Source organism: Pan troglodytes, chromosome 13, assembly GCF_028858775.2.
Source record: "Pan troglodytes isolate AG18354 chromosome 13, NHGRI_mPanTro3-v2.0_pri, whole genome shotgun sequence".
NCBI lineage: Eukaryota > Metazoa > Chordata > Mammalia > Primates > Hominidae > Pan > Pan troglodytes.
Window position 1 is genome coordinate 27,925,794 of NC_072411.2, and position 22,712 is coordinate 27,948,505.

A 22,712-nucleotide genomic window follows, 5' to 3' on the forward strand; every position below is an offset into this window, starting at 1 on the left:
CAGTGCTAGGACTGTAGGTGTGAGCCACTGCACCAAGCCTATATCTTCAACATTTAAAAAATATAACAATACGCTCTGATGGTAACGCAGTGGATAGACAAGCCTCTCATGCATGGCTAGGGGACATGTGAATAAGTACAACCCTGTAAAGGGTAATGTGGCAGCATTTCACAAAACTACATATGCGGGAGGGGCGCAAGGTTTCACGATGGCGGTGGCTGAGGGGTTGACCCAGAGGCCCTTACAAAGTGAAAGAGGCCGGGAATCGCCGCCTCCCCACTTCTCACAGTCCTGGGAGCACAGCAGAAGTGTTTTTCTTTCTCCCTTTTCTTTTCTCTTTCTTTTTTTTTTTTAAATGAACAAGTAAACCACACAAATTTTCAACATGGGACGGAGATCTACATCATCCACCAACAGTGGAAAATTTATGAACCCCACAGACCAAGTCCGAAAGGAATCCCAGAAGAGAGAATTAAAGAACAAAAAACAGAGCATGACGGTTCGAGCTGCAGTGTTTGTTGTTGTTGTTGTTTTGGTTTGGTTTTGGTATTTTTGAGGTGGAGTTTCGCTCTTGTCGCCCAGGCTGGAGCGCAGTGGCGCGATCTCGGCTCACTGCAACCTCCATCTCCAGCGATTCTCCTGCCTCAGCCTCCCAAGTAGCTGGGATTACAGGCGCGTGCCACCACACCTGGCTAATTTTTGTATTTTTAGTAGAGATGAGGTTTCACCATGTTGGCCAGGCTGGTCTCGAACTCCTGACCTCAGGTGATCTACCTGCCTCGGCCTCCCAAAGTGCTGGGATTACAGGCGTGAGCCACTGCGCCCGGCCAGAGCTGCGTTTTTAAAAATGAAGGATCCCAAACAGATTACCCGGGACATGGAGAAACTGGATGAAATGGAGTTTAACCCACTGCAACAGCCACAATTAAATGAGAAAGTACTGAAAAACAAGCGTAAAAAACTGCGTGAAACCTTTGAACATATTCTATGACTATGAAAAAGAAAATCCAGATATTTACAAGGACTTGAAAAACTAGAAGTAGAGTATGAACAGAAGAGGGCTCAACTTAGGCAATATTTTGATGCTGTCGAGAATGCTCAGCAAGCGGAAGTGGAGAGCATTCTTTTGCCAGATGTGCCGCGTGCTCCTTCCAACATTTTGATCCAGGACATTCCACTTCCTGGTCCCAGCCACTCTCCATCCTTAGGAAAACCTCAGCCTATGGACCTCCAAGTCGGGCAGTTTCTATCCTTCCTCTTCTTGGGCATAATGTTCCACGTTTGCCCCCTGGCAGAAAATCTCCTGGCTCTTCCCCGGCCCACCTCCTCCTGAAGTCTTGCACATGTATGGCCGTAAAGTGGGTTTTGCCCTAGATCTTCCCCTTCATGGGCGAGATGAAGAAGACATGTTATATAATCCTGAACTTGCCCGGCAAGGTCATGGTGATGATGTTTCTAGCGCCAGTGAAGATGATGGCCCTTCTGAGGACAAGGACCAACATAAGCATGGTAACAATCCTGATGATGGTGACACCAACAGATCAGATGGAGAAAGTGGGGGGATGAATTGTGTACCGTGATGATGGTGAGAGAGACAGCAATGAAGAAAACAACTCAGGTCTGAGTGTACGGTTTGCAGAGATGCCTGGAAAATCAAGGAAGAAAAAGAAGAACATGAAGGGGTTAAGTCCTCTTCAAGCCATGATGCTTCCATGGCAGGTCAAGAAGTCCCTGAGGAGAGACCAGAAGTAGAGGAATTTTCAGAGGACGATGATGAAGATGATTCTGATGACTCTGAAGCAGAAAAACAATCACAAAAACAGCATAAAGAAGAGTCTCATTCTGATGACACATCCACCGCTTCTTCACAGACAGGCGTCTGCCACCCAGCTAATTTTTGTATTTTTAGTAGAGACAGGGTTTCACCATGTTGGCCAGGCTGGTTTCGAACTCTTGACCTCAAGTGATCCTCCTGCCTCGGCCTCCCAAAGTGCTGGGATTATAGGCATGAGCCACTGCACCTGTTCCTGCATTTACCTTTGAATCAGCAATCCCTCTTCTAGGAATTCACCCTGAAGATACACTTCCAACAGTAAGAAAATCCATTTGCACAAGGTTTATTATTGAAGCATTGTTTGCAATTGCAGAATAATTTATACATCTTAAATGCCACACACATGTTCCTCTTTCTCAGATACAAGCACGTCCCATCCCAGGACCACCATCTCTTGGACCACCACCTGCTCCACCATTATGGCCTCTTGGGCCAGCTACGGGCCTTCCTCTTGGCCCACCTCCAGGAGCTCCTCCATTCCTGAGATCACCTGGAATGCCAGGATTCCGAGGGCCTTTACCCCGACTTTTTACCTCCAGGACCAACACCAGCCTGACCTGGCCCTCCCCCAGGTCCACCTCCAGGTCTGCCTCCTGGTCCCCCTCCTAGGGGACCCCCACCGAAAATACCTCCCCCTGCACCTCTGGGTGTTCCTCCACCTCATCCTGGCATGATGCGCCCACCATTGGTACCTCCACTTGGACCTGCCCCCGCTGGGCTTTTCCTACCAGCTCCCTGGCCGAACCCTGGGGTTTTCAATGCACCGCCCAACTTGATTCAGCGGCCCAAGGCAGATGATATGAGTGCAGCCACCATTGAGAAGAAAGCCACAGCAACCATCAGTGCCAAGCCACAGATCACTAATCCCAAGGCAGAGATTACTCGATTTTTGCCCACTGCACTCACAGTACATCAGGAGAATAAAGGGGCTACTGCTGCTCTCCAAAGAAAGTCAGAGGGGCTGGGCACTGTGGCTCACGCCTGTAATCCCAGCACTTTAGGAGGCCAAGGTGGGGAGATCACCTGAGGTCAGGACTTTGAGACCAGCCTAGCCAACATGGCGAAACCCCCCATCTCTACTAAAAATACAAAAATTAGCCAGGCATGTACACCTATAGTCCCAGCTACTCAGTAGGCTGAGGCAGGAGAATGGCTTGAACCCAGAAGGTGGAGGTTGCAGTGAGCTGAGATCGCACCACTGCACTCCAGCCTGGGTGACAGAGCGAGACTTTGTCTCAAAAAAAACAAAAAAGAAAAGAAAAGAAAATCAGAGGATGATTCTGCTGTGCCTCTTGCCAAAGCAGCACCCAAATCTGGTCCTTCTGTTTCTGTCTCAGTACAAAGTAAGGATGATGTCTATGAGGCTTTCATGAAAGAGATGGAAGGGCTGCTGTGACAGCTTTTGATGCCCGAACAGGCTTTTGTTCACAACAGTGGCCCATGGAGAAAGAGGCTCTTATTAAACTTAGAAGGAAGAACCGCTTCCGTTGTCAGGGTGTTTTCTAATTTCAGTTCAAGGAATATCCTAAAATATAGCCTTGTTCAGAATTTACTGCACAGAAAAGAGGGTATTTCATTCAGAATAGATCAGTTATTGAAGCAGTGCTGCTAATGTCCATTCCCTTTCACACCACCATTTTCACCCTGTTTCTTTCCCTTCTCCAGTTCTTTGGAAATTTGTGATCAGGGAATCTTAGTTACTTATTTGTTTTGACTCTCTTCTTGTGTGCTATGGGCACTGGAGTAGAGATTTCTGAAAAACCAGTTTATCTCATCTTGCCTTTTGTGTTTCAGTTATTTTTAATACTTTCCTGTAAATATTTTGCAATATTTTACTTATAGTGAAATGGATCACAATATAGTTTCCTAATACAAAGCAGGATATGTGGGAAGAAAATGTACAATTCTTTGATTAAAATTATTTCCCACTGAACTAAACTTTGATTCATGGGAAAAATAAATAAATGTTCTACACCAAGAAAAAAAAAACTACATACGCATTTACCATTTTTGTTATGTTTTGTTTTTTGTTTTGAGACAGAGTTTTGTTCTTGTTGCCCAGGCTGGAGTGCAGTGGCATGATCTCGGCTCACTGCAACCTCTGCCTCCCAGGTTCAAGTGATTCGCCTGCCTCAGCCTCCCAAGTAGCTGGGATTACAGGCGCCGACCACCACGCCTGGCTAATTTTTTGTATTTTTAGTAGAGACAGGGTTTCACCAAGTCAGCCAGGCTGGTCTCAAACTCCTGACCTCAGGTAATCCACCCGCCTGGGCCTCCCAAGTGCTGGGATTACAAGCATGAGCCACCGCATCTGGCCTGCCGTTTTTGTTTGTTTGTTTTGTTTTGTTTTAAGATGGAGTCTCACTCTGTTGTCCAGGATGGAGTGCAGTGGCAAGATCTTGGCTCGCTGCAACCTCTGCCTCCTGGGCTCAAGGGATTCTCCTGCCTCAGCCTCCCAAGTAGCTGGGACTACAGGCATGTGCCTGGCTAAGTTTTGTATTTTTAGTAGAGACGGGGTTTCACCATGTTGGCCAGACTCGTTTCGAACTCCTGACCTCAAGTGATCCTCCTGCCTCGGCCTCCCAAAAATGCTGGGATTATAGGCATGAGCTACTGTGCTTGTCCCTGCATTTACCTTTGAATCAGCAATCCCACTTCCAGGAATTCACCCTGAAGATATACTTCCAACTATAAGAAAACCCATTTGCACAGGTTTATTATTGAAGCATTGTTTGCAATTGCAGAATAATTTAAACAACTTAAATGCCACACATCTAACAGTGCTTAAATGAACTATGGTACATTTGCACAATGGGCTACTATGAGGTTGTAAAGAATGAGGAAGACCTCAATGAATTGATACAATTTCCAGAATTTATTAAAGAAAGACAAAGTGCAAAGGATTATCTACAGTATAATATCTACTGTGTAAGAAAGAAGAAAAAATAAGAAGGAAAAATAAGAAAATACGTATGTGTCTGCTCATTTCAGCAAAAAAGAAACACAGGCAAGATAAACCAGAAACTGAAATTAGATGCCTACAAGGAATGTCAAGAAACGGATGAAAAACACAAAGGAAACAGCGATAAGAGAAAGGCACTTTCCTAAATATAACTTTTTGTGCAGTCTAGACTTTGGAATCATGTTAGTGTTTTACATGCTTAAAAGAGAAAAATAAATAAAATCGGCCAGGTATGGTGGCTCGCACCTGTAATCCCAGCACTTCGGGAGGCCGAGGCGGGAGGATCACTTGAGGTCAGGAGTTAGAGGCAAGCCTGGCCAACATGGTGAAACCCCGTCTCTACTAAAAATACAAAAATTAGCTGGGTGTGGTGGCACACACCTGTAGTCCCAGCTACTCGGGAGGCTGAGGCAGGAGAATCACTTGAACCCGGGAGGCAGAGGTTGCAGTGAGCTGAGCTTGTGCCACTGCACTCCAGCCTGGGTGGCAGAGCGAGACTCCGTCTCAAAAAAAAAAAAAAAAAAAAAAAAAGAAGGTTTTCTCAGAGAGATGTTCGGATTTCATTTTGGAATTTAAATATGTTCTTCAGATCTTCCTTGTGCTCTGACCTAATATAATGGAGAAATCAAACAGGAAATGGAGGCAAAAGCAGTTTGGGTGAATTCCCCAAGGTCATATAGTAAGGTACAGCCCGCCACAAACTAAGATCCAGTCTTCCAATTTCTATACTGTTTCTTTCAGTCACACAATATTGCATCACAGAATGCTAGGGCATTTTTGAATGGTGGCGCGTGCCTGTAATCCCAGCTACTCGGGAAGCTGAGGCAGGAGAATCGCTTGAACTTGGGAGTCAGAGGTTGCGGTGAGCCGAGATCACGCCGCTGCACTCCAGCCTGGCGAGAGATAGAGACTCCGTCTCAAATAAATAAATAAATAAGAAATCAACAACGATAAGGACAATCTTATACAAACTAAAGTTTGATACAAAAAGCCCCAAATGAATGAAACTGCTCATCAAATGAACAACATAACCACACTGAAGGATGGTTGGGGAAAAAACACAAGCAACACAAGATTAAGTCTCTATGCCCTCAGGTTACAAATCCAAACATCCCTAACACAAAATTAACTCTAATTAAAATTAGAGTTAAATGAAAATTAGAGTCATCTAATTAGAACTCGAATTAAAATTAAAATCTAATTTTCACAGAGGCATAAACTAACAGGTCTGAAATGACTTTCGTACATCCTATAAGGGAGCAAATAAGAAAATATTTAATATATTGTGTAAAATGGGAGCCAGTTTTCTCATTGTCAAAGAATGAAGTTGTGAACATAAAATAGATGATAAAATAAACCTTGTGGGCTGGATGCGGTGGCTCACGCCTGTAATCCCAGCACTTTAGGAGGACAAGGTGGGCGGATCACTTAAGGTCGGGAGTTCGAGACCAGCCTGGCCAACATGGTGAAACCCCATCTCTACTAAAAATACAAAAAATTAGCTGGTCATGGTGGTGGGCACCTGTAATCCCAGCTACTCAGGAGGCTGAGGCAGGAGAATCACTTGAACCTGGGAGGCGGAGGTTGCAGTGAGCCGAGATTGTGCCATTGCACTCCAGCCTGGGCAACAAGAGCGAAACTCCATCTGAAAATAAATAAACAAATAAACCCTGTGTAGAGATTTCAGTGTGAACTCATGGGGATAGATAGATAGAAAGATACTGTTGGAATGGATATAGATGTAGGAGGATATGTAGGTGTGTGTATACACACTTATATAATGCTACTTCTATCACAGATCAAGTTCTCAGTAATATTTTTCTAGGCTCTGTATTCCATTCCACTGGTATATTTTTCTGTTCCTGTGCCTACTGCACTGTTCTTATAAATTCTCTTTGATATTTTTGTTTCTTTATTCTTTGACATTTATTTTACCATTAGTTTGTACGTTTCCATGAAAAATCTGGTTAAGAATTCGATTTAAAATAGGTTAAACCGGCCAGGTGCCGTGGCTCACGTTTGTAATCCCAGCACTTTGGGAAACCAAGGCAGGAGGATCACTTGAGCCCAGGAGTTCAAGACCAGGCTGCGCAACATAGTGAGACCTTGTCTCTACAAAAAATTAAAAAAAAAAAAATATTAGCCGGGCATGATGGCATGTGCCTGTAGTCCCAGCTACTGGGTCGGACTGGGGTGCTGAGGCAGGAGGATCGCTTGAGCCCAGGAGGCCAAGGCTGAAGTGAGCTTTGATTGTGCCACTGAACTCACCTGGGTGACAGAGTGAGATCCTGTTTAAAAAAAAAAAAAAGATTAAATTAATAGGCGAATACAGGCAGAATTTACATATTTCATAAGATAATCCCTAAGCATTGCATATTTTTATGCTATTGTAAATAGTATTCTTGTTTCAACTTCCAAATGTTTGTCTCTAAGTATATAAAAAGATCATTGATTTTTTTCTTTTTTTTTTGAGACAGAATTTTGCTCTTGTAGCCCAGGCTGGAGTGTAGTGGTGTGATCTCAACTCACTGCAACCTCCGCCTCCTGGGTTCAAGAGATTCTTCCACATTAGCCTCCTGAGTAGCTGGGATTACAGGCGCCTACCATCACACCCGGCTAATTTTTTTTGTATTTTTAGTAGAGATGAGGTTTCACCATGTTGGCCGGGCTAGTCTCAAACTCCTGACCTTAGGTGATCTACCTGCCTCGGCCTCCCAAAGTGCTGGGATTACAGGTGTGAGCCACTGCGCCCGGCCAATTGATTTTTTTTTAATGTATCAATATTGTATTCTGCAATTTGTATTCACCCTTCCTCCATCCTTTTGTTCTGTCTGGTCCCTTGATGGGTATATGAGGCCCACCCACGTTGGTGGGGGTGGATCTGAGTCTACAGCTTCAAATGCTCCTCGTTCCTGGAAACATGCCCACAGACACACCCAAAAATGCTTAACCAGTGACCTGTCATCCCTTAACTCAGCTGACACCTAAAATTAACCACCACGTTTTCCAAATATTTGAGGGTTTTCCAGACTCTTTTTCTATTGATTTTTAACTTAATCACACTGTGGGCACAGATTACAGCTTGTATGGCTTAAATACTTACCAGTGTACTTTCCAATGGACTTGTAGGGCCTGAAATTGATTCTGTCTTGGCAAGTGATCTGTGTATTTGAAAATAATGCTTATACTGCTGTTACTCAGTAGAGAATTCTGTAAATGTCAATTAGGTCAAGTTGGTTAATAGTATTGTTCAAGTCTTCTATATCTTCATTGATTTTAGTCTACTTATTCTAGAAATCTACAGAAAAATTTCCTAGAACTGAGTTTAGCATGACTGAGGAATGATATATAAAAACTGATATATAAAAATGAATTATATTTTTATATACTACCAACAGACATTTGGAAATTCAGATAAAAACTTGTTACATGATGTCAAATAAAAAATCTGGAACTCAAGTTCACAGAATAGACAATGTTAAGAAAAATAAGAAGAAAAAATCTGGACTTAGTAAAGGGAGACTTTATTTGAAAGGATTGTTGCAAAGTGGTGGGGAGGGGTGTACTATTGCAGCAGGGAGAATGCACTGAACATAAGATCTGTTTGTCTCAGGGTTAGGCAAAAGGGGTTTTCTTTTATAGGGAGGGAAGCAAGTAAAAGACAGGAAGTGGGATGAAGGGGAGTAGCATGGTGGGACAGTAGATCCAATCAGTGACTTACCCTGAGTCCAGTCTATTCTCTCGAGGGGTGGAGGGGAGGGTGAGCCAAAGTTTGTAAACCAAAGTCTGGTTCACAAGCATTTTGTTCCCATTGATCACTGGGGACAAGCAGTTTAGCTAATTTATGGGGCAAAGAATGGGAATTTGAAAGGCCTGTGTCTGGCCTCGACTGGGGTCTTCAAGGGGAGCATTCATGAGTCATACCAGGAAGGATGGTTCTCTGCAGTAAGCCATTTTCCAGAACACCAAGGACAAGGGATTCCTTTAAATGTATCTATTTCCTAGGATCACAGGGCTCAGGTAAAATTCAACATTGTCAGTAGACAAGAAAACAGGGGCCAGAAATGTGAAAATACAGGAAATGCTCAGTATTGTTTGAGGATCTCAAGTGTAAAGGCAAGACAGGAGGTAGACTGAAAAGAGTTACAGTCAAGTTTGAACATTTGAGTGCCGACCCATCAGGGTTACATGACAGGCGAGTCTGTGGGCTCAAGCACGCATCTCAGACAGGGCTGCTCGGCCCCCTACTCCTAGCGAGGGCCCTGTTGCTGGTTCCTGGGGTTTGCACTGATAGTGGCTAGATGCCTGGCAGCACCAGCTACTGACCAGACTATGAGAGTGTGTTTGTCACCAAAAGGTCAGCTCAGAGAGGCGGAATGTGGGGCAGGTGGCTCTTGCTTCAAAGCCCCCTGATAAAAGAGGTATTAGGTTGGTGCAAAGGTAATTGTGGGTTTTGCCAGTAAAAGTAATGGTGGCCAGGTGCGGTGGCTCACGCCTGTAATCCCAGCATTTTGGGAGGCCGAGGCGGGCGGATCACAAGGTCAGGAGTTTGAGACCAGCCTGGCCAATATGGTGAAACCCCATCTCTACTAAAAATACAAAAAGTTAGCTGGGCGTGGTGGCAGGCACCTGTGGTCCCAGCTGCTTGGGAAGCTGAAGCAGGAGAATCGCTTGAACCCGGGAGGTGGAGGTTGCAGTGAGCCAAGTTCGCACCACTGCACTCCAGCCTGGACAAAGAGTGAAACTGTCTCAAAAAAAAAAAAGTAATGGCAAAAGCTGCAGTTACCTTTGCACCAACCTAATACTTTCTTCTCCTCAGTCTGTGGCTGCATCACAGAGAGTAGCCCACCTGTGCTAGAGCTGAGGACAGGAAGCTGCTGCCGAGCTGTGGGGATGCCACTTGGAAGCCTTATGTAGCCAGGGTTTCAACACTCCCCAAGTGTGAGCGCTGTTTCCTGTTACAGGCAGAGTGGGCTTCCTCCTCAGAATCACAAGTCCTTCTGCAAGGCGAATATGCCTTGTGTGTGCCTACCTTTCAAGAAGCAATCCTGCCTGGCCTGTCTTTTCCTCAACACCTTTGCTTTCATACCAGGAACATAAAAGAAAAGCCCAAAGCCATTAAAAATAAAGGAAGTAGCAATTAAAACACCCAAGGGCACTAAACTGCTATTAGAAGAGGCATCTAGCCTCTCAGCAATTTCTAAAAACGTACTTTGAGGGAGAAACAAGAGGTCACTCTCTCAGAGAAGATGAGGCACCAGGAGCCAACCTGGAAGGCCTTCATGACGTGGGTGTCTACCTCGGACGAGGCTGTAGGAACAGCTGTGACCACCAGAACAGCAGGAAGCTGTGCGGTTGAAGCCCCAGTCTCAATCCACCAGGCTAAGCTGTGAGCAGGGACCACAGTCAACTACCCAGGCTCTTCCCTCTGGCTGGATCACCCTCCCCGTTCCCCAGGCCTTTCCTGCCAACGTTTCTTCTATCTCAGGGTACATGTCCCTGGTAGCTCCCTGGGGATGGGCTCCATCTTACTCATCTGTGCTTGCTACAAAGTAGGGCCTTGATGGAGGTTGGTCATCCAGACATAACCCATGCCCAGGACGAAGCATAAAAACACTTGTACAATGAAGACTGGTTCAATGGTCCATTCTGTTTATTCAGAACAGTAACATAAATACACCTTAAATATTAACATTTTTTATATACAGAAATGACCCCACTCCCCAAAAAGTTTGAAAAAATATTGTCTCCTCCTCCTTTATAAAACCCTAGATGACCTATGAAGGCACAGCCAAGCCCTTGATGCATCTTCCTCAGCACAATTTGGCCAACGCTGGAGGGAAGGTCAAAGAGGTGGAAGGAAAATGTTATGCTGAAAATCCCTTTCCGACAAGGGTGCCAAGCGCCGGTCTTGAACGAAGTACCCCGCCTAAGCATCATTTCCTAAAGCGCTTGAAGAGCGGGTGTACATGTTTGCTGGGCGCCTTGCTCCGTGATGAGTGGTACTCCATGTACACAGTGTCGTCGGCCCCAGACATAGAACTCATGGTGCCAAAGCGCCGAGATGCCTGCCGGGAAGGGGGGGACCAGCCCATGTTAGTCTCCAGAAGAAAAGATACTCCTTTTATAATATTTATAATCACAGCAAATTTTATAAGACTTACATAAATTTAATACATCATTTTTAATAATGTTTACAGATCGCTTACTGTCTCAGGCATTGTTCTAAGCATTTTACATGCATTATCTCCTCTAATCCTCAAAACTACTATAATCCACACCTGAAAGAAGAGGAAACTGAGACACAGAGAGATGAACTAACCTGTCCAAGATCACATAGCTCTTAAGGAGATGGGATTTGAACACCCAGGTAGCCTGGCTTCAGACTGTTCTTAACCATAATGCCGCACTACCTCACTTAATAACAACTTCTGAACAAACTTTTTTTTTTTTAAGAGAGAAACAGGGTCTCGATATGTTGACCATGCTGGTCTCAAACTCCTGGACTCAACTGATCCTCCCGCCTAGGCCTCCCAAAGTGCTGGGATTACAGACATGAGCCACCATGCCTGGCCTGAACAGAATTTTTTAACAGTTAGGGCAAAAGTCCCTTAAAATCTCCTGAGACACCACCATAAGGCTTTGAATCAAGTGGAAGGACAGAAAGCCCTGGGCTTGACTCTTGGCTCCTCCTGTCCCTGAGTAACCCTGAGGCAAGTAATTAATGTCTGCACTTCAATGACCTCATCTGTAAAATGGGGATAACCACATCAGTGCTGACATTGCTATCCTGTGAGGAGAATGAACCAGGCACCTCCTTAAAACCAGTGAGGGCAATGAGAGCACTCTCCTGGGTTCCCATGGACAGTGCCCCCTGGGTCGGGGGAGGAAAGCCTTAGGCTGGAGGGAGGGCAGCCCCTTCCCAGGGACAGCTGTTTCCTTCTTGCCTTGGCCCAGCAGTTGCTCACCTTCCAGCTCTAATGGCAACTGAATTTCAAACGCACCTGACTGAAGTGCACTTCTCCCCTTGGACAGGCCTGCTAATTCTCCATAATGATGCTCTCACTAATTAGACCATATATTTACTTGGCCTAGAGCAGGCATATTTGTAGAATAAATGAAAGGTTGAGTATTTTCACAGAACTCTACATTTTTCAAAGTTAAGTATCGAAGCTACCACAAGAGTTGATCCTCAGAGCAGTCTTAGGGGCTAGAGGGCTCAGCTTTATCACTGAGGAGAAACCAGAGGAGAACTGTGTGGCCACAGCCAGGGATGGCAGCCCTGTGTGTGCGAACTACGTACCCCCAGCCCATCATGCTCCCTCCAGTCGCCACCAAGGTGAGCTGGGGTCACCTGCTTGCCATCCTGGGCTTCAACATCAAGATTTAACAAATACTCATGTGAGCAAAGCAGGAGACCAGTCACAACCACTGTGAGCTCAGCTGTGTGCAACAGTACAAGGGGCACACACCAAAAGGGCAACAAGGACTGTTTCTATTCATCTCTTCCGTGTTTTCCAACATTTCCAAAAAAATCCCATGGGCCCATCCAGGCAGGACTACATGTCTGTGTCTGTGTCTACAAACGCTGCCCTGTGAGAGCACATACCCATTTACTCACACCTGGAGGTCCAGCACACACCTGGAACCTCCTCACCCATTTACTCACCTGGCTGGATCTGGAGCCAAATTCCCCAGCCACCACCTCCTCCTCGGCATCCAGGTCAGTGGCTGCCAGGACTTTCTGTAAGAGCTGCTGTTGCTCTTCTTTTGTCGAAAACGCCAAGTCTTCCTCCTCCATGCCAGCGAGTTTCGTGATCACCTGCAAAGCCCAAGCCAGCAGACATGCCCCTTTCTGCTCTCTCTCCCCAGCCCTCCTCTGCCTTCTCCTGGGTCCACCTGCTTTGGTCACTTCCCTCCCTAGGCCCAGCCACCCTGGTGGCCAACAATGGAGAGCTCCTCCCTAGCATTCCAGAGACCAGCATCAGGAGCTGCCTTTAACAGGGAGCTTGACTAATGATCTCAAGACCAGAGGGATGCAGGAATTTCAGAGAAATCTGCCCCCAGCACACAGCATCTAAATGATCATGTATGGAAGATCAACAGGAAGAATCTTAGTGATTTTAAAAGGCTCCTTCGGGTAGCCTTCACATCTTGGAGCAAAGGAAGGGACAAGTGACTGGAAGGCACAGGCTGTGGCCCTTTGTGAAGGTCCCTGGCATCTGCTGTGCTCCGCAACTGGGGCTTCCAGCAGGAATGAGCACGTGAAAATGAAAATGATAGGATATCAGGAAGATTATTTATAGAGCTTCTCTGAGAGAGTAAGCACAGCATGGTGGAGACTGGGTTTTCATTTCTATGGGGATAACTTACTACAAGGGCTCCCTATCCCTGCAGAAAACTTGGGTTGATTCTGTAAAGGGAATTCTCCTTCCCTCCAATTCTCATAATGTTCATTAAATGAAAATTCCTAGAAGTAAGGATCTGAGTCCTTCTGGGCCAGGGATCCAGAGTACAGACGATGTGCACATCTGCCCAGGCCCAGCCACTCCACGTCATGACTCTGGGAACTCCAACCACTGCTCCTCAACAGGCAGCACCGAAGACACAGCTCCAACCAACACAAACTACTACGGCATGGCATTGTGCCTTTTTGTCGAGGTCACCTTTCAAAGAATTGCTCTTTCTGACCTGGTGCTCCTCTTACCCTCACAGCTCAGCAGGAATCAGGAGGTAGGAATGCTATTACCAGCAGGGATTTTCATGGATGGATAAAAAGGTCATGATGCAAATCCTCCAAAAAACTGGGCTCAAAACCCAAGCATCTTGTCCTCTAGGCCAGCATGAGAGGTCTGAAGTGTCACTGCCTCTAGCTAAAAGAGGGGAGGTCAGACAACCCTGTCCTCCTAAGGCCAATAATGGGAACTCTCACCAATGCATAAAGAGACACATTAAAAACATACCTCAAAAGGCAGCCTGGATTGCAGTCTTTTGCAATCAAGAACCTGGGAGTCTAATGTTCTAGGGATGTCCTTTTAGTGGACCATAGGGGGAATTTAATTCCCCTACTTCTAGAACCCTCCATCTATCCCCAAAATATAAAGCCCTCTGGACACCAAATACTGACATAAACGTAATATTTGTGTAACAGGAAAGAAAGCAAATGCCTCAGCCAGTGAAAGTTAGCCAAAGCTTTAGAATTTCCCAATTATTAAAATACCTGATTTGTAGTACAGGATAGCTCTGATGTCTGGGAGGCAAACTGAGGCAAACTAAGGCCTGGAGCTTACCAGCTGATGAAAGGAAGAGCTCTCCTAGCTACCTGGAGAGGCATCCCTGAGAAAGCAGCCCTGCGGGGCTCAGATTCACACAGTGCTGGTCATAGTGCCATGGCACCTCAGTCCTGCCAGGACGGCACACTTTCCACCAACAGCTGCCCTCAGAGATTCATGCAGAGATAAAGGGAGTTTGAGGCAAGGCCTCTAATCTCCTAATGCTTGGTGCCTGCCTGCTGACAGTGGCCCTCGCTTCTCCTGGAGGCCAGGGTATCAAGAAGGCCTTGGTCCTAGTCTAACCAGAAGCCAAATGGATATGTACCTTGAAGCTATAACCTTGATCTACCAAGAATCTCTGCCGCTTGGTTGAGTAAGCCATTTCCTGTGTGTCCTGGGATACCAGTGAGTAGAAAAAGGCATTGTACTCTTCTGCAACCATCCCTGCAGGAAAAAATGAGAAACGGCAATAAAGAAGACAACATTAGCCATTAGAATGCCAAGAGCTAAGGGTCCCAGGCTCAAAAGCAAGCACTGCAGTGGAAAAGCCCTGCACTCGGGGTTACCACCTGAACTTGGCATGGGATTGCATCAAAATTTGGAAGTCTTTTGTGCTTCCAAGGACACCATCAAGTGAAAAAACAATCCTCAGAATAAAAAAATGTGGAAAGCATGTATCTGATAAGGGATTTGTATCTAGGTTATATAAAGAACTATTGAAACTCAACAACAAGACAAATTAATTATAAATGAGAGAAGAATATGAACAGATTACTTCTCCAAAAACAATATAAAAATAGCCAGTAAGCACATGAAATGATGCTCCACACCATTAATCACCAGGGAAATGCAACTCAAAAGCACAATGAGATTATCACCTCACGCCCCTCTCCGAGGATGGCTACAATCAAAAAAGCAGATAACTGCCACTGTTGTCAAGGATGTGGAAAAACTAGAACCCGCATGCATTGCTGCTGAGAATGTAAATGATGCGGCTGCTTTGGAAAACAGTCTGGCAGTTCATCAAAATGTTAAACACACTGTTATAACCACATGACCTGGCAATTCCACTTCCAGGCATAAATCCAAGAGAAATGAAACTATATCCACACAAAAATTTGTACATGAATTTCATAGCAGAATTCTTCTAAGAGCCAAAAAGTGGAAACAGCCCAAATGTCCATCAACAGATGTGTGGATAAATAAAATGTGGTATGTCCATGGAATCGAATATTATTTAGCAATAAAAAAGAATGAAGTACTGACAGATGCTACAATATGGATAATCTTTTTGAAAACATTATGCTGCCGGGTGTGGTGACCCAGTCCTGTAATCCCAGCCCTTTGGGAGGCTGAGGTGGGCATGGATCACTCAAGGTCAGGAGTTTGAGACCAGCCTGGCCAACATGGTGAAATTCCATCTCTACTAAAAATAGAAAAATTGGCCAGGCGTGGTGGCTCATGCCTGTAATTCCAGCTACGCGGGAGGCTGAGGCAGAAGAATCCCTTGAACCTGCGAGGCAGCGGTTGCAGTGAGCCAAGATCGCCCCACTGTACTCCAGCCTGGGCGATAGAGCGAGATTCCATCTCCAAAAAACAAACAAACAAAACATTATGCTAAGTGAAAAGAAACCAGTCACAGAAGGCCCCAAGTGGTCTGATTGCATTTACATGAAATGTCCAGAAAAGGCCTACAGACATCAAAGTAGATTAGGGGCTGCCTAGAGCTGGGGGTTGGGAACAAGAGGAAATTAGGAGTGGCTGTGCATGGATGAGGGTTTCTTTTGGGAGCTGATGAGAATATTCTAAACATGAATTGTGGTGATAGTTGCACAACTTTGTGAATATTGTATTTCCTAGGTTTTCTTCGAGGATCCTTATAGTTTGAGGTCTTACATTTACATCTTTAATCCATTATGAGTTGATTTTTGTATGTGGTGATAGGCAGAGGTCTGGTTTCATCCTTCTGCATACAGTTAGCCAGTTTCCCCAGCACCATTTATTGAATAGGGAGTACTTTCCCCACTGCATATTTTTGCCAATTTTGTTGAACATCAGTTGGCTGCAGGTACATGGCATTATTTCTGAGCTCTCTATTCTGCTCCATTGGTCTATGTGCCTGTTCTGTACCAGTACCATGCTGTTTTGGTTACTGTAAGCCCTGTAGCATAGTTTGAAGTTGGATACTGTGAGGCCTTTGGCTTTGTTCCTTTTGCTTAGGATTGCTTTGGCTATTCAGGTGCTTTTGTGGTTCCAGATGAATTTTATAAGTTTTTTTCTAATTCTGTGAAAAATGATGTTGGCAATTTGATAGAATAGTGTTGAATCTGTAGATTGTTTTGGGCAGTTTGGCAATTTTAATGATATTGCTTCTTCCAATCCTCAGGCACAGAATGTTTTTCTATTTGTTTCTGTCACCTATGATTTATTTCAGGAGTGTTCTGTAGTTATTCCTAGGTTTTGTCTTTTGTTTTTACAGCTATTATAAATTGGATTGTGTTCTTGATTTGGCTCTCAGCTTGAATGTTACTGGTGTATAGAAATGCTACTGATTTTTGTACATTGATTTTGAATTCTGAAACTTTACTCAAGTTGCCTATCAGGTCTAGGAGCCTTTTGGTGGAGTCTTTAGGGTTTTCTAGGTATAGAATCACATCATTAGGGAAGACAGATAATTTAACTTCCTTTTTTCCTATCTGGATGCCTTTTATTTCTTTATCTTGCTAGACTGGTCTGGGTAGAACTTTCAGTACTATGTGGAATAGGTGTGGTGAGGGTGGGCTCTTTGTCTTGTTCCCGTTCTTTTTTTTTTTTTTTTTTCTGGGGGACGGAGTCTCGCTCTGTCGCCCAGGCTGGAGTGCAGTGGCATGATCTCGGCTCACTGCAAGCTCTGCCTCCCAGGTTCATGCCATTCTCCTGCTTCAGCCTCCCAAGTAGCTGGGACTACAGGTGCCTGCCACCACGCCCAGCTAATTTTTTGTATTTTTAGTAGGGATGGGGTTTCACCATGTTAGCCAGAGTGACCTAGATCTCCTGACCTTGTTGTGATCCGCCCACCTCGGCCTCCCAAAGTGCTGGGATTACAGGCAAGAGCCACCGTGCCCGGCTGTCTTGTTCCAGTTCTTAAAGGGAATGCTTCCAGCTTTTGCTTGCTTAGTATGATGTTGGCTGTGAGTTTGTCATAGATGGCTTTTATTATTGTGAGATATGTTCCTTCGATGCCATTTGTTGAGGGTTTTTATCATGAAGGAATGTTGAATTTTATCAAAAGCTCTTTCTGGGCTGGGCGCAGTGGCTCACACCTATAATCCCAGCACTTTGGGAGGCCAAGGTGGATGGATCACCTGAGGTCAGGCCTTCAAGACCAGCACTGCCAACATGGTGAAACCCTGTCTCTACTAAAAATACAAAAAAATTAGCTGGGCATGGTGGTGCGTGCCTGTAGTCCCAGCTACTTGGGAGGCTGAGGCAGGAGAATAGTTTGAATCTGGGAAGCACAGGTTGCAGTGAGCCAAGATTGCACCATTGCACTCCAGCCTGGGCAACAAGAGCAAGACTCTGCCTCAAAAAAACAAAAAACCTTTTTCTGTGTCTATTAGGATAATTATATGCTTTTCATTTTTAATTATGTGGTGAATCATATTTATTGATTTCCACATGTTGAACCAACTTTGCATCCCAGAAGTAAAGCCTATTTGATTGTGGTGAATTAACTTTTTGATATGCCGCTGGATTTGCTTCGTCCTCATTTTGTTACAGATTTTTGCGTCTGTGTTCATCAGGAATACTAGCCTGTAGTTTTTTCATCGTGTCTTTGCCAGATTTTGGTATCAGGATGATAGTGGTTTCGTAGTATGAGTTAGGGAGAAGTCTCTCCTCCTCAATTTTTTTGAATAGTTTCAGTAGAACTGAATACATCTGGTCCAGGACTTTTTTAGTTGGTAGATTTTTTTTTTTTTTTGGAGGCAGAGTCTCACTCTGCCACCCAGGCTGGAGTGCAGTGGCACGATCTCAGCTCACTGCAACCTCCACCTCCAGGGTTTAAGCAATTCTCCTGCCTCAGCCTTCCACGTGGATGGAATTACAGGCACACGCCACCAAGCCCAGCTAGTTTTGTATTTTTAGTAGAGACGAGGTTTCACCATGTTGGTCAGGCTGGTCTGGAACTCCTGACCTCAGGTGATCCACCTGCCTCAGCCTCCCAAAGTGCTGGGATTAGAGGTGTGAGCCACCATGCCTGGGGCCATATTTTTTTTAAAATTACTGATTCAATTTCTCCTTATTGATCTGTTCAGGGTTTCAATTAATTTCTGATTCAATCTTGGGAAGTTGTATGTTTCCAGGAATTTATCTATTTCCTCTAGATTTACTAGTTTGTGTGCACAGAGGTATTTTTAAGTCTCTGAGAATCTTTTGTATTTCTAGGGATCAGCTGTGATGTCACCTTTGTCATTTCTGATTCTGCTTATTTGGATCTTCTCTTTTCTGTTAATCTAACTAGCAGTCCATCAATCTTATTTATCTTTTTTTTTGAGACGGAGTCTCGCTCTGTCACCCAGGCTGGAGTGCAGAGGTGCGATCTTGGCTCACTGCAGCCTCTGCCTCCTGGGTTCACGCAATTCTCCTGCCTCAGCCTCCTGAGTAGCTGGGATTACAAGCATGCGCCACCACATTCGACTAATTTTTGTATTTTTAGTAGAGACGGGGTTTCTCCATGTTGGTCAGGCTGGTCTTGAACTCCTGACCTTGTGATCCGCCCACCTCGGCCTCCCAAAGTTCCAGGATTACAGGCATGAGCCACTGCGACTGGCCTTATCTATGTTTTCAAAGAACCAGCTTTTTATTTCATTGATCCTTTGTATTGTTTTTGAGTCTGAATTTCATTTAGTTCTGCTCTGATTTTAGTTATTTCTTTTCTTCAGCTAGTTTTGGGATTAGCTTGTTCTTATTTTTCTAGTTCCTTCAGGTGAAATCTCAAATTGTTAATTTGAAATCTGTCTTCTCGATGTAGGTGTTCAGTGCTATAAACTTTCCTAACAATACCTTTGCTGTACCCCAGAGATTTAGTACGTTGTATCTGTTTTCATTTGTTTCAAATAATTTTTGATTCCTGCCTTAATTTGTTTATCCAAAAGTCATTCAGGAGCAAGTTGTTTAGTTTCTATGTAATTGTGTGGGTTTTTTTTTTCTTTTTTCTTTTATTTAGCGATGAGGTCTCGCTATGTTGCCCAGAATGGTCTTGAACTCCTGAGTTCAAATGATCCTCCCACTTTGGCCTCCCAAAGTGCTGGGGTTACAGGCATGAGCCACTGTGCCTGGCCAATTGTGTGGTTTTGAGAGTTCTTCCTGGTACTGATTTCTACTTTTGTTCCACTGTGACCCAAGAACATGCTTGGTATGATTTCGACTTTTTTGAATTTATTGAGTCTTTTTTTTTGAGACAGAGTCTCGCTCTGTTACCCAGGCTGGAGTGCAGTGGCGCGATCTCGGCTCACTGCAAGCTCCGCCTCCCAGGTTCACGCCATTCTCCTGCCTCAGCCTCCCAAGTAGCTGAGACTACAGGCGACTGCCACCACACACCCGGCTAATTTTTTGTATTTTTAGTAGAGACGGGGTTTCACCGTGTTAGCCAGGATGGTCTCGATCTCCTGACCTCGTGATCCGCCCGCCTTGGCTTCCCAAAGTGCTGGGATTATCGGCGTAAGCCACCACACCCTGCCGAATTTATTGAGACTTTAATAAAGTCGAGCATAAAGTCTCACATTGCTTTATGGCCAAACACATGATCAATTTTTTTTTTTTTTTTTTTTTTTTTTTGTGACAGAGTCCTGCTCTGTTCCCCAGGCTGGAGTGCAGTGGCATGATCTTGGCTCACTGCAACCTCTGCCTCCCGGCTTCAAGTCAGTTCTCCTGCCTCAGGCTCCCGAGTAGCTGGGACTATAGGCGCATGCTGCCACACTCAGCTAATTTTTGTATTTTAGTAGAGACGGGGTTTCACCGTGTTGCCCAGGCTGGTTGCAAACTCCTGAGCTCAGGCAATCTGCCGGCCTCAGCCTCCCAAAGTGCTGGGATTACAGGTGTGAGCCACGGCACCAGGCCCATGTGATCAATCTTAAGAGTATATTCTGGGGGCAGATGAGAATATATATTCTGTGGTTGTTGCGTAGAGAATTATGTAGATGCCTATTAGGTCCAATTGGTCAAGTGTTGAATTTTAAGTACAGAATTTCTTCGTTAGTTTTCTGCCTCTATAATCCGTCTAATGCTGTCAATGGGGTGTCCAATTGGTCAAGTGTTGAATTTTAAGTACAGAATTTCTTTGTTAGTTTTCTGCCTCTATAATCTGTCTCATGCTGTCAGTGGGGTGTCAAAATCTCCTACCATTGTTGTGTGGCTGTCTAAGCCTTTTCCTAGCTCTAGAAGTACTTGGTTTATGAATCTAGGTGCTCCAATGTTGGGTGCATATATATTTAGGATAGTTAAGTCTTCTTGTTGAATTGAACCATTTATCATCGTGTAATGACCTTTTTGTCCTTTTTTTACTGTGGCTGGTTTAAAGTCTCTTTTATCTGATGCAAGAATAGTGACCCCCTGCCCCACTCTTTTTTTTTTTATTTGTGTGATAGATTTTTTTTCCCTATCCCTTTACTTTGAACCTATGAGTCCTGTTACATGTGAGAGAGGTCTCTTGAAGACAGCAGAAGGCTGGGTCTTGTTTTTAATCCAATTTGCCACTCCAAGTCTTTTAGGTGGGGTGTTTAGGTTGTTTACATTCAAGGTTAATATTGAGACATGAGGCTTTATTCCTATCATGGTGTCATTAGCTGGTTGCTCTGTAGTTTGGATTGTGTAGTTGCTTTACAGGGTCTGTGGGCTATGTGCTTATGTGTATTTTTGTGGTAGCAGGTGTCACTATTCTTTCATTTCCATGTTTAGAACTCTCAAGACTCTCTTGTAGGGCCAGTCTGGTGATAACAAATTCTTTTAGCAGTTGCTTGTCTGGGAAAGATTTTATTTCTTCTTTGCTTATGTAGCTTAGTTTGGCAGGATATGAAATTCTTGGTTAGGATTTTTCTTTTTTATTTTTTTTCTTAAAGAGACTGGGTCTCACTATGGTTTTTTGGTTTTTGTTTTTTTGTTTTGAGACAGAGTCTTGCTGTTGTTGCCCAGGCTGGAGTGCAATGGTGCAATCTCGGCTCACTGAAACCTCTGCCTCCTGGGTTCCAGCAATACTCCTGCCTCAGCCTCCTGAGTAGCTGAGATTATAGGCACCTGCCACCACGCCCGGCTAATTTTTGTATTTTTAGTGGAGATGGGGTTTCACCATGTTGGCCAGGCTGGTCTTGAACTCCTGACCTCAGGTGATCCACTCACCTCGGCCTCCCAAAGTGCTAGGATTACAGGTGTGAGCCACCGCGCCTGGCCTGTTTTTTTGTTTGTTTTTGTTTTAAACAGGGTCTTGTTCTGTTGCCCAAGGTGGAATACCGTGGTGAGATGTCAGATCACTGCAACCTCTGCCTCCCAGACTAAAGCGATTCTCTTGCCTCAGCCTCCAGAGTGGCTGGGACTACAGGTGCACACCACCACACCCAGCTGGCTAATTGTTGTATTTTTTGTAGGAACAGGGTTTCATCATGTTGCCCAGACTGGTCTCAAACTCCTGAGTTCAAGCAATCTGCCTACCTTGGCCTCCCAAAGTGCTGGGATTACAGGTGTGAGCCGCCGTGCCCGGCCAGGATTTCTTTTCTTTTCTTTAAGAATGCTAAAAACAGTCCCCCAATCTCTTCTGACTTGTAAAGTTTCTGCTGAGAAGTCTGCTGTTAGCATGATGAGTTATATGACCCTTTCTCTAGCTGTCTTTAAGATTCTTTCTTTTGTATTGACCTTGGAAAGTCTGACGGCTATGTGCTCTGGGGATGATCATCTTGTACAGTAGGAAGAGTCATTCTAACCCTCGATCTTAGCAACCTTAGCATATGATTTTTATTCCCTTGCTTAAATTAATAACTTTTACCTTTTCGCTTTAAGAAAGCACTTTACAGCTTCTCTTTGGCATATCTGAATTGCTAGCATCATTACACTTGTGCTTTGGGGCCATTAGTAAGATAAGGGTTACTTGAAAACAAGCACTGAGATACAGTGACAGTCCATGACAACTGAGATGGCTACTAAGTGACTAATGGGTGGGGAGAATTTAAGCATGAATATGCCGCACAAAGCAAGAATTCACATCATGGATGCTACTCAGAATAGTGTGTAATTTAAAACTTATGAATTGTTTATTTCTGGAATTTTCCATTTAATATTTTTAGACTACAGCTGACCATGGGTAATCGAATGTGGAAAGGAAAATTGCAGATATGGGGGGACTACTGTATTAAGAAACTAGGACAGAAAATTCTGTGGCCTGAAAGACTTGATCCTTCAGGAAAATCTGAACATCTTTGCTTTGTAGTTCAAATGTCAGTAGGTTAAGCATACTGCCCTTGAATGTAATTGTTTCTCGAATCTTACAAGAGCTCAGAGATGCAAAGAAAGGAGCCAAGTGTCTTATGTTAAACAGTGTTTTGAGAAAGAAAACAATTCTATTCACATTTTTTTTTTTTTTTGAGACGGAGTCTTGCTCTGTCGCCCAGGCTGGAGT

General features: G+C 44.5%; 1 protein-coding gene and 1 pseudogene across 8 annotated transcripts in view; one reads left to right on the plus strand and one right to left on the minus strand.

The window, feature by feature from the left end:
- The first annotated feature begins 385 nt into the window (after window positions 1-385).
- LOC459591 (WW domain-binding protein 11-like) lies at window positions 386-3,284 on the plus strand (annotated as a pseudogene).
- Window positions 3,285-10,426: 7,142 nt separating this feature from the next.
- Window positions 10,427-22,712, minus strand: part of ERCC3 (ERCC excision repair 3, TFIIH core complex helicase subunit) — a 36,970-nt gene continuing 24,684 nt past the window's right edge. For all 8 annotated transcript variants that reach the window (XM_016949674.4, XM_063791038.1, XM_016949678.4 and 5 more), the window contains 3 exons: window positions 14,394-14,512; window positions 12,466-12,618; window positions 10,427-10,864 (listed from right to left, as the gene is read on the minus strand). In XM_016949674.4, coding sequence (XP_016805163.1) covers window positions 10,733-10,864; window positions 12,466-12,618; window positions 14,394-14,512 — 404 coding nt within the window. In that variant the 3' untranslated portion in view covers window positions 10,427-10,732. The remainder of the gene's footprint in view (window positions 10,865-12,465; window positions 12,619-14,393; window positions 14,513-22,712) is intronic.